The sequence below is a fragment of the Chiroxiphia lanceolata genome, chromosome 1, assembly GCF_009829145.1.
Source record: "Chiroxiphia lanceolata isolate bChiLan1 chromosome 1, bChiLan1.pri, whole genome shotgun sequence".
In the NCBI taxonomy this organism is placed as follows: Eukaryota; Metazoa; Chordata; class Aves; order Passeriformes; family Pipridae; genus Chiroxiphia; species Chiroxiphia lanceolata.
Genome location: NC_045637.1, coordinates 109,293,807 through 109,308,474, shown reverse-complemented (window position 1 = coordinate 109,308,474; position 14,668 = coordinate 109,293,807). Strand labels below are relative to the sequence as shown.

Below are 14,668 nucleotides of genomic sequence, written 5' to 3'. Positions count from 1 at the left end.
AGTTCTTCTGACTGGTTTTAGAGTAAGGGACCCTTGGAAGTCCCATTGTGCTGGTAATGAGTAACTCTCATGCAAATAGTTATTCAAGTGAATTCCCTGAAGCCTGTTTTCAGGAACCAGAGCTTAGGAGATTTTTTTCATTCAGGTCATGCTGTTAAATTTCTATTGCTTAGAATACAGAAACTCATTTAAATAGGGATTTTTGCATAAGAGCCGGGGGAAAACTCCAGCTATAGAAGCAGCAGACATTTTTGTGTAATTTAAAGTATAAGAAACACCTGTGATCAAAGTGATTTTTGAAATTACTCTGATATTAAAACACAGGGAACAGCAGTTTCAAACACCCTAGTGAGCAGTGTTTGAAGAGATCTGTGGCTCTTCAGTTTCTGAGTTTAATTTGGGGGCTTTTAAAATATTTTCCCAGTCTTTCAGACTTTAAATGATTATATTTTTTTTAGATCTTTTTACTACAAAGTGAATAGCTGCTTAGTCTGGAAATGGTGGAGTTTTCATCAACATCGGGTGTGCTGTGGCAGCCTTGAAAGGGAGAAACTGGGCTTCTAAGAGCTGGTATGGCTCTGGCTGGTCATTCAAAAGAGAGGATTATCTTTGGCTGCTGAGGGAAAAAAGTCACCTGTGGGCCTTGACTGCCTGTTACGTGCTCACTTTTGGGGTGGTGTGTGCTGTTGTGTCTGTGCACGTGGATGTGTGGTACGTGCTGCCTGTGAGACACCTGCCTTTCACACCTCTGTGCCCATGCCAAGTGTTTGTAGGTGCATCGTAAGCAACTTTCTGTGCATGAATGTAAGGACAAGTTGAGCCAGGCTTTATTACTGGGAAAATATCTCTGGAGTCAGTACCTGTGGGCAGGGAAGGGCTATGGCCAGATACACATCCCTTTTCCCCCATCTTCTGAGTGCCTGCACCACTGGGACAATCTGGGGAGGGGTTTGCATCTCTCATTGTGCAGCATTCATGTGTTCATTTTTCTTTTCCATTTCTGTGTCCTGCCATGAGCCCAGACAGAGCCTGGAGCTGCCACACACCCTTTTCCTACAGAGAAGCAAAGCTTTCCTGAGAATAAAAATCCTTACCCACTTTCTTCCAGGGCAGCCAGAAGCTTACATGGCAATATACATCCATAGCCCACTAAAGACAAGATGAGAGATGGGAAGAAACTGTCCCCACATGAAAAAACATGGCATAGAGCCCTGTGAAGGCAGGAATGCCCTGCAGCCCTGGTACAGGGATGACTGGGCTGCAGTTCCCAGCCCTGCTGGCACCGACCCTCTTCCCCACGCAGCAGGTCTGCGGCTCATGGCCCGGAAGGGACCCAGGCACACACACAGGCTGTGGCTTTCTGTATGCAGAAAGCACATCCAGAGCCTGGCTAGTGATACTGAATGGTACTAATTATTTTATGTTTCATTCAAAGCTCAGCTCCGGGAGAGAGTATTTTAGGATTTGTACTGGTGTAACTAACCTTAGCCTCCTGTGAACACAGACCTCTTTTCTTCTGTGCTGTTAAGTATTTATAAAGAATGAGGACTGGTAGCAGAACAAAGCCACTGGCCTGTTGTGATTTCAGTGATTAAACACAGTATCTTAAGCAACACTAAGAGTCAAGTCTTTCCTAAAGTTATGATGATTGTCAGCACCTGGAGTCCACAGGGAGGGAGTAATGCTGTGAAATGATGGTTTCCCAACCTCTGCTTTCCTCCTGTCCCCCCCAGCATCAGTGGCTGCAGTACCGACTGGTGGGGGGGTACCTCGTCAGCGGGATTCTCTGGGGATTTCCAGTCCTTTGCAGGCAACTGGTACTTGCTGCATCAGAGGCCATCCTGCCCTGGCATCCATCTGGGGAGACCCAGGTACTGGACTAAGGAGCTGGGAGAGATGTGCTGCATGTGGGAGCAGATTCTGGGCTCAGCATGGAGGTCTCCTTTGCAGTGTTCATGGGGATGGATTCTTTATAGGGTTTTGGATAGCATTGCCATGGATAGCATTGCCATGGATCTGGGAGACAGGCGCCCACATGGTATCAGTGACCATGACGTCTCATGTCTGAAGACTTGATGTTCCTGGATACTGCTGGCCAAGCAGCACTGCAGCAGCATGGAGCTATCAGCTAATATGAAGCAAATAAACAGGAATAACTAGAGTTTGGGGTTTCCCCTCCTTGAGGCAAAAAGCTGCCCAAACCCAGGGCATGACACCCAGAAGGCTCGATCCAGTGGGAAATTGGCCAGGAGGTGCCCCAGGCTTGCTCTGTGCCAAACCCCATGACCTGGGCTCATTTCCTCCTGCAGACGGGATGCCCAGGTGGACAACAGCTGTCCAGAAGGTGGTGCCCATGGTGGGGAGGCTGCCAAGGGCAGGAAGCCCTGTAACACCACCAAACCCTGGGGGGGTTTGGAGGCCCCTATGCTGGGTGCGTGAGGGTTCCCGCCCTAGGTCTGTGCAGTAGTGTGGGGGCTGCTGGCAGCACCCTCGGACTGAAGTCCAGGAGTGTAAAATAAAGCACAGGGAGAAAACTGCGGAAGGAAAAAAAAAAAAAATGAGCAGCCGAGCCAGCCAGGAGTCGAACCTAGAATCTTCTGATCCGTAGTCAGACGCGTTATCCATTGCGCCACTGGCCCTGCTCGGAATAAAGTGTCAGCCCCCGAGCCCTTCAGTGCGGCTCTTGCGCGCGGCCCCAGCCAATGGCGGGGCCGCCGAGCCTGGTCGGCTCCGCCCCCCCCTTCCAATAGGCGGTGCCCCTCCCTGGGCTCCCTAGCGCGCCCGCGGAGGTTTGTCCCGAGCGGGGCCCCGTCGCTGCCGCCCGGGCGCCGCGTCAGGCAGTCTGTCAGTCAGTCAGTCAGTCAGTGAGACGGGCGGGCGGGGCGGGAGTAGCCGGGTAGGGCCGGGTTGGAGCGGGGCCGGCGGCAGGGCCGGGACAGCCCGAGGGCACGGATGGCGACGGCGGCACCCGCGGGAACCACGGCGGCGGCGGCCTACACCAGCCTGAAGCTGTGAGTGACCTGCTGGGGCGGGGGGGACGCGGCTCTGGCACCTGCCGGACGGGAGCGAGGGAAGGGAGGGGAAGGGAAGGGAGGAGCCGCCGAGGGAGCGGCGGCTGCCCGTCCCTTACTGCCCGCTGCCCTTCCTGGCCTGCCCGCTGCCCTCCTCGCCGGCCTGGACTCCCTCGCTCCCCGGGTGACCGCGAAGGGCTTGGCCAGAGGCGGCAGCCCCGGGCGGGAGGAGGGCGGAGGGATGAGGGAGAAGGACTTTGGCCGCGGACACGGCACTGATCCCCTGTCACCGTCCATCCCACAGCGCTGCGGGCGGGCGGCTCCCGTGTCCCTGTCTCTTCCCTCCCGCGTGTACAGGAGGACGGTGCCTGCCGGGCTTCCCTCAGCGTGAGGAGCCCGGGCTGCCCAGAGAGGTCGTGGGGTGTCCCTCTTCGGAGACATTCCAAACCCACCTAGAGGCGTTCCCGTGTCACCTGCTCGAGGTGACCCAGCCTGGGCAGCGGGGTTGGACCAGGTGATCTCCAGAGGTCCCTTCCAACCCGGATAATTCTGTGATTCCACATTCTTGCTTGTAGGTGGCAGCTGTAGGGCTCGGGCGCTGTGTAAAGCTGTGTGTATGCAGCGCTGTTTGCCAGCAGATTTCCTACGCGTACTCGCACATCGGTCTCTCGTGGCACAGCTGGAGTTTTTTTTGTGATTTGATGGTTTTGATGCCAGTTAATGAGTTTGAACTGTGATGACTTTGAACTTTCCGGGCTCTCCAGTGCAGTGCCTGCTATGACTTTTCCAAATAAATTCTCGTAACCTCCCGGTGTAAATCTTTTATTAAAACAAATACTTTCTTAGGGGGAGGACGTAACTCTTTAAATGTGTGTGTGCCAGATGTTTGTTTGTTGCCTTAAATACAGCAGAAGAAGTTGCATAACCAAAAGCAGTACGAAGTTAACACTGCAAGAGGCGTCTCCATTATAAACCCTCACACGGGCCAGTCCAAATTCCCGAGGAAATTACTCTGAGCATGAGGCTCTTCATGACTGTCTGAAGCTGAAAGTGAAGTGTCTTTTTGTGTCCTAAAGGTGTTCCCAGGCTTTTGACCTCTAAATAGTAGCTTGAAACTCCATAATTGAGTTACCCATGCCATTTTCAGAAAGCAGTATCTGAAAGTGATTCTTAAGCCTGATTTACTGTGCTTAATGCTCTGTTAAATTTCATTTGACAGTCATCTTTTGGATTCAGAGCAAACATACTTAGATCTTTTGGAGGTCTGTGTAAACAGTTTGCCATAATGCTGTTAGGTGTTTCAAAGTCACTGGGCTTCTTATTTTGATCAAACAGTTGTGTGAGGGTACCCAGGCACTGGAGATAACTGATTATTGCTGAAGAGTAAGATCAGTGATGGCTGAAAGACTTGTTTATTTGGCAGAAAGCTTTTTTTCCTCTTGTCACCTAAACAGTATTTGTCTTTCTTTAAGCTGATCTTGTGATCTTTTTGCCTGCAGAGGAGCAAAGGTGAGTTGTGCGAGTAGCAGCTGTGTGGCTTGTAGTACAGAGTTGTTATTACTGAGAATTTTTTCAAGTAAAAGCACTTCTCTGGATACAGGCTAGTAAAGAATTCTTTCATTCAAATTTTAATCTTAGCTAAAAGTAAGCTTTGATCTTTTTAGAAGATTGTCTCAAATGTAGTTTAACATGATTTTTTTCATAAACAATTGTGTTCTGAAAAATGAGGTTTGGGGTTTTTTTCTTTTTGTTACACCAAGTTGTGGTATGCCTGCTGACTTTCAACCATGCATTTGAAGATATAAGGTCATAACTTGGGTGATGAGTCAAACTTAGCAGGTTGACAAGGTCAACCTAGAATGTTCTTCTGAGAAATCGGGGCTAGACTTGAGTTTGGGGATTTAATGGTGGTAGCAGTGTTTGGCTTAGTTTTTTAATCTGACTATTCATTCTCACTATACAAAGGTCAGATTCTGCAGCTGTACCTCATCTGGGTAGTCTGGTGGATGGATCTTCACTGACTGTAGTGCTCCACAGGCTCCCATCCCATACATCTAGCTGTGGGTTCTAGCTCTGAACTCAAACCTCTTGTGTTTTTCATGTTACCAAAAATCAAAGTTCAAGCCCTTTGTGCTTTGACCGTTGTCATCAGTCAAGTTCAGGTGATACCAGTAAAAATGCTGATGCCTCAAATCTGTATTACTGTTGGAACTAATTGAGTTACACCAACAGTTATTGGGGAAAACTATAAATGTGAAAACTGCTGTCCGTAGTTGTCATCTGTGGCACTGCTATACCTACTGAACTTCCTCTTGTAGCCTTGGGAATAAATTGTAAAGTTCAACCAGCTATTGTAGGTATTTTATCCACTACTTGTGGGTGGTAGTACAGCTACCAGTCCAGTTAATATATAAAAACTGATTGTTAAAGCTGTTTGCAGAATAGAGAAAATCCTGGCTGTTGTTTTGGATCAGTTAAAATCATTTTTTCTTTTTTTTTTTTTTTTTTTTTACTTTGTGCTTGGATGAAGACTTATGCTGCTACTTGCTACTACTTATCTTAGTATCCTATGGGTCCATGACACTAGCTGTGTTTCGAATTTAACTCCTCCTGCCCACAGTTATGCTGCCTTATGTGCTGTGTGAAAGTTCTTGTCAGACTTCAGTAGCTACTGCACTTGAACACAGTGCCTTCTGCTTGTCTGTATTTAGGGAGAGGTCTTCAAGTGCATCTTGGTTTTGGTTTCTTTTTTTGCTAGTTTTCTAAACTGAGTTTTCAGAGCTTGGATAACACTTCTAGAAGGAACAGCTACACATACCTTTTTTTCTGCTCAGTCTAAGAGGCTGTCAGGGTGAAGCTCAGGGATGTTGGTAGAGCAGGAAGCCAACTTAAGCTGTAAATTATTTTCATTTTAAGTGAAACTTCACTGGAAATAGATGTTATGTAGCTGTGCCTTTAATACTTGTCTTTTTTTCTAATGTTTTTTTCCACTACTGTTTTCTAAATCCTGGGTTTCTTTTCCCTGCTCTATGGGAGATGTTCCAGTTCCTTGAGCTGTTTTCTACTTGAGGAGAGTAATATTTATGGGAGACATATAATTAGCACACCTGCTCACCTAGAAAATCTGGAATCTCTGGAGTGCTGAAACCACCAGCACGTTAGCACTGTTACTTAACATACTGCTGGAACTCTGTGCATAAACTACCACCTTTTCTGTGTCTCACTGCAGACAAATTTGCTGTACTCAAGATACCAAAGGCATCCCTGCACAGTACAGAGTGTGCTTTTGTCTTGCTTTATTATAGTATTTAGGGGCTGACATCAAAGAGTTTCCTGCGTTAGAGCATTGTTAAGTATTTATGGTGAAATAATCAATCGCTGAAGTAAGGGTTTGGCTGTTGAGACCTAGAAGGCTTAAGTGATATTGAGTGAAGTACTGTCTTTAGTGGCCATTAGAGCATGATGGGTCCTCTTTCATGCTATATCTGAATACAGGAATATTCCTATCTGTAAGATCAGTCTAATTAAAATGTGGGATGCAACTGTGCATCATCTTTTTGATATACAATGATGCTTTATAGTATAATTAATGAAGTGAAACTTCACAACAAATATACAAACAAAAAAAATATATTATCTCACTTAACTGTAAATGAGTCTGACTTTACACTGGGTGTAAGTAAGCAGTGATTTGGGTGGGTTTTTTTGTTTGGGTTTTTTTTTATGTTTCTGTTATGCTGGGAAGTCAATTTTTTACCTTAACTTTGAGTTGTAGGAATGAAATCTACTGAGTGAGTTGCTTTATCTCTTGGCAGCAATCCATACAGTTTCAGTTGGAGAAGATTATCAAAATTAAATCCAAATCACCCTCAGTGATATTTGAAACGTGAATTTGGTGGTTGCACTTCTTCAGTACCTCTCCTTTTCTTGAGTATCATGAGTTATACTATCAATTTAAAATGTTTGCATTTATCCCTCCCTTTGCTCTTTAGCAACAGTGAGAAATAGTTCATTATAACAGTGATCAATTTTCCTTTATTTAAAAAGAAAGGAAATAAAGGAACTAAAATTTTGTGAAGATCTTATGTGCTGCTAAGGTGTAAGGGAAGCAAGATACTGCTGATAAGAGTTCTTGATGTTTTGCATGATTCTAGACAGCAGTGACAATGTAGCCAAGGAGGCAAGCAAGCTGCAGTGTCAAATATGATGATTATACAAAAGCAGAATGTGGCCTGGGGTGTGAAAACCAGTTCTAAAAGTAACTACAGGCACTATGGGCTTCTGTAAAATACAGCTTTCCTTATTTTTTATATAATACTAGCATTTGGATTTTGATCTGTTCCTTATTTCATTAAAAGAATGGAATGAATCTGTCTGCCGATTCGTAGTCATTGTGAGTGATCCTCTCTTCAGCATTTAATATCTCCTTCTCAGATAAGTAAAACTAGTATGTGTGATGTCTTTCTAAGCTTGTGACAGACATACAGACTTGGCAGTGAGTAGGGTTTGTGGACGAACCTATTCCTGCGTAAGACGTTCATCAGCTTCCTTTCTGAGAGAGAAGTGAGAGGCAGTCATTTTAACTATAGCGATTTTATGATAGAAAAGATCATCTAAGCAAGAATGAGACTACTAGCCTAGTTCTTGTCATTGGTAAGGTTGTAAATAAGCATTTGGGCTGAAGACACTTCAAGTCTCGGCCTCTTTCTAAACTGTATTTGTTTTTGGAAACTTTTTGAACTTCTTACACAAATGAAGCCAGCACTAAGTGAATCATCTTTCTGTTGAAAACTTTGAAGAGCACCAGTTCTCCCACTTATTCTGAAGCAAGAATTTAACATTTTGCAGGGCATTAGGCTTTCCAGTTTGTGTTGTGTAGTAGTATTTAAGGCAGCTTTTAAAGGTGATGCCAACAAAGAAATATTTGTTCAAGTTTCGTCAACTTTGTAGACTGGCAACTTGATTTCCTCTTGCCCCTGCCTTCCCCCCCATCCAAGACATCCAAAACAAAATCACCCAGAGCTCTGAAACGGTCAACAACAGTTCTATTCCAGTGTGCTGCAAGCTGCTGAAGCCTTTTTGGTCCATTGAGCTGAAAACAGGGTTGACTTGTCTTTTATTCTCCATGATGCTTCTGTCAACAAATCTGGTCTTGAAGAGGACCATGGGAAGGAGGACTTTGAATGTGAAATGTGCATTTCTGGCTCTGCTTAAACTACAGACATTGTGTAAGGGGAGATAAAGGTGATTAAAAAAAATTGTTAAAAGGTCAGTGGTGGTGGTAGGAGATAACGTGGTGTAGGATTTGAGAGAGAAAAATGCTAGGGGCTGGTCTAACAAAGCAGGGCATATGACATGTATTGAGAGACCAGGCATAATTTGCACTGGCAGCTTTAATTCTCTCATTTTTCTTTTCAGTTTGTGGACTACAAGAGTAAAAGACTTCATGTTCTTCAGGAAGAAATTGCTGTTCTTGAGTGTGGTTGAGAAAACATTTGTTTATATGACAAATATTTGGCACCTGTAAGCTTCTTCTAGGTTGGGTGAAAACAGCCTTTAACTGATAAGCATGTGAATCTCAGTGCTGAGGCTATGGTGGTGTCATGGTCATGTTGCACTTTCTAGTGTAAAGAGCAGTTTTTAAAAATACTGATCATGGATGGAAGTGCTCATTGTGCTCTGTATAGTCAGTGTAAACGTCTTGGCCATATTGTGCTCTTTATACAGACTATTCAAAAACTGGAACTATTGTTCTGACTATTTTCTTTGGACACTATTCACAACCTGATGTTAAAATTATGTTTTTTCAACTTATTTTGCTCAAGATAATCAGATGAGTAAGAGCACATAAGCATCTATATTAAAGGCATAACAGATCCAATATTAAACATTGCAGTGTCTCTTCCCCGTTTTCTGTGTCGATCTTGTGTGTCAACTGACCTCCCAGAAAAAGCTAAGTGTTCATCTAAGCCAGCGGAAGCTAAGTAGCTGCAGCTTTCTCTTGTGGAAAAAATGCATACTGCTGCCTCCTGCCAACTAGCAATAAGTTTCTGACTGCTCCTTAAGTAGTTTATCCTGTTTGCTTTTTAAATTCTAAAAAGTTGAGGGTTTGTAGGTGTCTTGAAGCTTGTCTTGCCCCTTTTCTCTTTCTGTAAGCTTTTTTGCTTTTCACCGTAAAACCAGCTCCCATTATTGCTATGAAACTCCTTGAAAGAGCCGAGGTGCATATGTGCACTTGATCAAAAGCAGGAACAGTGAAAACAAAGTAGGTGTTTTAAGGCTACAGCGTTCAGTGAACTGCATGTTTGTATTTCTTACTCTGATGTTTTTAGTTTCAAAGATAAAGCATTTAATGTGTGCATTTAATATGGGTACATGAAAGATTTAAGAAGGCTGATTTGCAAAGGGAATACTGTTGACATGTTTCCCATTTTAGGACCAATAGACTAAATTTCCTGTAAAGAAGTTAAATGATCTGATGAACAATTAACTGTTAATTGCTTTACAGCAACTGGTTGTATTATGTTGTTTGGTGGGGTTTTTTAAGTTCATTTAAGCATTTGGAGTCCTCTGGCTTTCCTCAAGCTACCCAGAGAGGTTGCAGAATCATCATCCTTGGGGAGAGTCAAAACACACCCTAAGAAATAAGGTTTAACTCTGAAGGTAGATAAACTTTGAAGTGGGTGGCAAGTGTGGTGTTGGACATGTTAAAAGAGGTCTGGAAGATGCCTTTCAAAGGGCTCTGTGGTGGGTTGACCCTGGATGGATGCCAGGTGCCCTCTGAAGCAGCTTTATCACTCCCCCTCCTCACCTGGACAGGGGAGACAAAATACAATGGAAGACTTCTGGGTCAAGATAAGTGCCAGGAGAGATCAGTTGGCAATTATCATCATGGGCAAAACAGATTCAACTTGGGGAAATTAGATTAATTTATTGCCAATCAAATTGGGGTAGAATAATGAGAAATAAAGCCAAATCTTAAAAATGCCTTCCTCTTCTTCTTTCTTCCCCATCTCAACTTCGCTCCTGATTTTCTTTACCTCCTTCCCTTTCCCCAGTGGTACAGGAGGACAGAGAATGAGGTTTGTGGTCAGCTTATCACAACACTTCTGCTGCTGCTTCCTTCTAAGGGGTAGAAGTCCTTTTCCTGCTCTAGCATGGGATCCCTCCCATGGGAGACAGTTCTCCACAAACTTCTCCCATGAGAGTCCTTCCCACAGGCTGCAATTATTCATACACTGCTCTAGCATGGGTCATGTCCATGGGGTGCAGTCCTTCAGGAACAGACTGTTTCAGCATGCACCCCCTTCAGGATCACAAGTCTTGCCAGGAGTCCACTCTAGTGCACACTTCCCACAGCCTCCTTTGGGCATCTCCGTGCTTTGGTGTGGGGCCCTCCACTGATGGGCTCGACCTTGGCCAGCAGTGGGTCTGTCCTGGAGCCAGCTACCATTGGCTCTGTGGGACACAGGAAGCTTCTGGCAGCTTCTCACAGAAGCCACCCCCTGTAGACCCCCGATACCCCCCTGACTCTTCTGATCTATATTAGGATTCTAATTGAGCTTTCTGAAGCATTAAAAACTCCTACAAGATGTGAAGAAGTACAAGATCTATTTAGGGTGAAGGAGCCTAAAAATATCTATGCTGTTACCAGAACAAGAATTTTAAAACTCTGACCCTGTGTCTTGTCAGGCCTTAAACTAAGAAAAGTCACTGTAAGAGTCAAGAACACTAGTTCAGGAATGTACAGCTACAAGCCATTTCTGCAAAACTCTCCTGTCAATGCACAGTGTAACATGTCTGGCTTTTTGCAAATATCTCAACAGGTATTTTTTTTAAGGAGTACTTCTGGAAACTATGTTTAATTTTATGGCTACCATTTTACTGCATTTGGATTTCGTTTGGGAGAGGAAGAGAAAGACAGCAATGAAGCCTGAACAGGATTCAGTCAGTGTGTGATTTGTGTGGTGGGGAGCCTACATGTGTGTCACGTAGACCTGGCTAACAAATCTGGGAAATGGTAGTGTTGAGACACCAGCTTCAATAAATTAGTGTGCCACTTTTCAACTCTTCAATTTTTTTCTGTGTCCAGTGGATCCTTAAAATGCTACTGTGAAACAGGTGTGTTTATCACTTCGGACATTATGTTTACGAGACTTGCATTAGGGATGTGGTACTTTAGTTTCTGATATGTTTGGAAGTTTTTGGTTTAAAAACTTTTGAGTTTCGGTTTTGGTTTGTCAGGCATACTTCAAACCTATAGGAATTAGAGTGGACTCACTTTCATGTCATTACCTTCCGGTAATAAAGAAGAATTAAGATTATTAAACAAGCCATGAATTTTGCAATAACCGATTAGCTGAACTTGCTTTTTTTTATTTTTTGGCACTGTCAACATCAGTGGCTTTTGGGAAGTAATCCAGTGAGAATTTTATTTTGCAGCTGAAATAAGGTGTAAAATTGATTGCTCATGTCTTCAGGTGGTGAAGAGTAAACAAACCCAAAGTCAGTTTTACTAAACTAATTCCATTTTTCCTGTCTTAAAGGCATATAACGCCAGAGAAGTTCTATGTGGAAGCCTGTGATGATGGAGCAGATGATGTGCTTGCTATTGATAGAGTCTCCACGGAAGTCACCCTTACAGGTACTCTCTTCACCAGTATTTCTCAATATGTTGTTCTCTCTCCTTTTTGTCTGTTTTGCTCTTGGCACTCCAAGAAGACCTTCAGAACCTTACTGAGGTAGTACTGACAGAATTGGTTTTAGTTACTGGTTTAAAATTGTGTTTTGTCCTGCAAAAGAGCTTTGTTTGAAGCGCCTTTTGGCCGTGGGTAAGCAGGGTGATGGTGCTTGCCTGTTTTTTGGTAAGACTGCCCATTACAACAGTGGAAACTGACTCCTCCAAGGTAGCTGGGATTGGTGCTACAAGTTCAAGACCGAAGTGTTGAACACTGGGGTTCTGCAACTTTTCCAAATTGTCCCAGTGCTGTCTTCTATATAATACTGAAACCTGATTTTTTCATAAAGCCTCTAGAAACAGCAACAGTAAAAAACCTCTGCTGTAAATTTCATTCTGTGTTGCAAATTGGGATTCCAACGTCAGTGTGAGTAGTTTTCAACATGCTGATGTCTTTAATGTTTAACTTTTTTAAGAATGTGAAACCAGTACATAAAACCAAAGAACTCCAATTAAATTACAATGAAACAAAGGCAATGGGAGACTTCCCTTTTGATAATTCAAGAGTTTGTACTCACAAATCTCTAAACAGATAGAAATGCTACAATAGTATTAATATAAAAGCAGTATTCTCTGTCTTTTATTAGGCCTCTTGTATACTTCATGTAAGAGCAGTGTGCCTGCCCAATCCCACTGATATTTTTGATGTTGTAGTATAATATTTCAATTTCTTCTTCAAAGTTGTCACTTCAAAACTATAAAGATAGCTATCCCAAGTCTTTTCTTAGTCTACATGTCTCTCATTACTGGTCTTTTATCAGATGAACCCATGTTCAGTGTTTAAAGCAGGGAGATTAAAGAATTGTCTTTCTTGGTTTTCTTGGAAAATGCCTCACTCTGTTATGGGTGTTTTGTTTTGGTTTTTTTTAAACTTCCTTAATATCTTTTCTGTTGCTTTAGAAAAGTAGATAGATGAAAGTTAAACGTGCTAAGACTTTTAATTGATATGTGGATAGCTTTTGGATCTCTTGGTATGTTGTTGGGAGTACTGTGTCCCTTGCTATATCTGTGCTGTTGTTGATAGTTTTGCAGAGATAGGCCAAAAGGTAAACTGTGTGTCCTGAAATGGAAATAGACTGAGGCTCAGAAGGAGCGCTGAGAACTGGGAGGCACAAGCACTTATGATTTGTTTGTTTCAAAACAAAGCTTCTGGAAGCTGGCAGGACAATACATTATTGAGGAGTCTACTTGCTATATTGTCACATGAATGAGCTTGAATTTATTCCATTGATTGATCAGTTTGATTAAACATAAGAAATTGTGTTGGAATGCTTCCACATCCTTCCCCCCAACTTCCCATTAGATTTTGCTTCTAGTACTTAAGACTCTAGCAAAACTTGAGATTTGATCAAGAAGCTTTGGAGTTTAATAGTTTTCCAGTACAGTTATGAAGGAAGCATTCTGAAGTTCTGATGTTGTTTTCTTCTGCTTTTCAGTTAAGAAAGATGTTCCCCCTTCAGCTGTTACACGGCCTATATTTGGTGTTTTGGGAACAATCCGATTGGTGGCAGGTAAGGAAAAAAGAACTGTGCCTTTTAAAAATACTTAGGCAAAATATGTTACTAAAGAAGTTTTAAAGGCAAAAATAGTATTTGCAGGTACCTGAGACTGCACTCTTGTCAGTATGATAGGCTTTCCTTGTGGCTGTTGGAGGATGGAAGTATCCAAATATAGGTTATCTTGAATGTTCATATGCCCCTTAAACCAGTAGGTGCCCTAAAGGCAGGGTTAACTGACAGTTGTTTGAGTTTTAAGGAATGCCTTTCAAATGAGTGCAGAGAACCTCATCCACTTACTCTTCATAACTGTTTTAATCTTAGCTGCAGGATTTGATGCACCAGTCAAGTTGTGAAGTTTGACTTGAAATCAATAATCTTGATCCACAGATAGCTGAGTGACAGAGCGATAGACTAGGAGATACAGCTGTTCAAGTAACGATTGTGTTCCAGCTACCCTAAAAATACACAGAAAATCCAACATGAAAAGAAAAAGGCAGACGGAACAATTCTAATTCTAGGGAGTTGTGGGATAAGATAAGAATAAGCTGTCCAGTTTTTCTAAGTGTCTCAGTGGTGTTCAGATCTAAACAGTCACTGCTGTAAATAAACCTGATGCATAAAGTGTAAGATTTCGGGAAAGTAAGTGTTGCTACTCAAACAATCCTTCGTGTAGATTTTATTAGAGTATGGGACTGAAGTAGTCTGAAAAATGATGTAATAAGGAGCATGCATGCTGAATAAAATCTCCATATGTAGAAAGAATTTATGATCACTCACTGCAGTATTCTCAACAGAGGCAAAATATCATTGTGTTGAATGCAGTGACATCTGACAGGATCTTAAAACTACTGAACTTTCTATGCCCATATTCTAAAGAATTGTGGATCTTGCAGGGTAAGAGCAATGTAATGGATACCTGTGTCATAGGTGCTTGACAAGCTCTGACTGTTTTAAAGGGGAATTTTCACCACTTACAGGCATGGTAATGACTTCTGTTCATCTGACTGAATATTAAATAAAATACAGGATACGCAAGTCTCTTAAAAGCTGGGTTTTCTTCATTCTACCCTCTAGAGCTTTGCACTGAGTGTTAGTATGCAGCTGTCAAGCTGAAAATGGTATCATTTAAAGTAAATGTTTAGTTAAGTGCTATTAGGCAGTTCACTGCTATCTGTTAGCTGTAAAACTGGTCCGTTATCTAGCAATGCAGTATCTTTAACAAATATAAATATTCTTTGCCTTTTACAGTATTAAGAGTAACCTTTTTCTTCAAAAACAAGATGACACTGAAATAAGATAGGCTTAGAAATAAGGCTGTGTTGTGTTTACCAACAAGTATAAGTTCATTGCTTCGAGTGAACTGTCCACAATTATGGGGCTTTTTTGCTTTGTTACTTATGCAACCAGGAAAACAACAAACT

The 14,668-nt window shown here is 42.8% G+C and overlaps 1 protein-coding gene and 1 non-coding gene across 3 annotated transcripts in view; one reads left to right on the top strand and one right to left on the bottom strand.

Moving 5' to 3' along the window:
• Positions 1-2,566: 2,566 nt before the first annotated feature.
• Positions 2,567-2,639, bottom strand: TRNAR-ACG. The gene has a single exon. It is a non-coding gene; the product is annotated as a tRNA-Arg (tRNA).
• Positions 2,640-2,884: 245 nt separating this feature from the next.
• SACM1L (SAC1 like phosphatidylinositide phosphatase) overlaps positions 2,885-14,668 on the top strand; it is a 31,167-nt gene continuing 19,383 nt past the window's right edge. Inside the window, exons 1-3 of one of the 2 annotated variants that reach the window (XM_032680997.1) lie at positions 2,885-3,011; positions 11,558-11,655; positions 13,185-13,259. In XM_032680997.1, coding sequence (XP_032536888.1) covers positions 2,953-3,011; positions 11,558-11,655; positions 13,185-13,259 — 232 coding nt within the window. In that variant the 5' untranslated portion in view covers positions 2,885-2,952. Of the gene's footprint in view, positions 3,012-11,557; positions 11,656-13,184; positions 13,260-14,668 lie in introns of those variants that run through there. The other variant, XM_032681004.1, reaches the window with a different exon arrangement.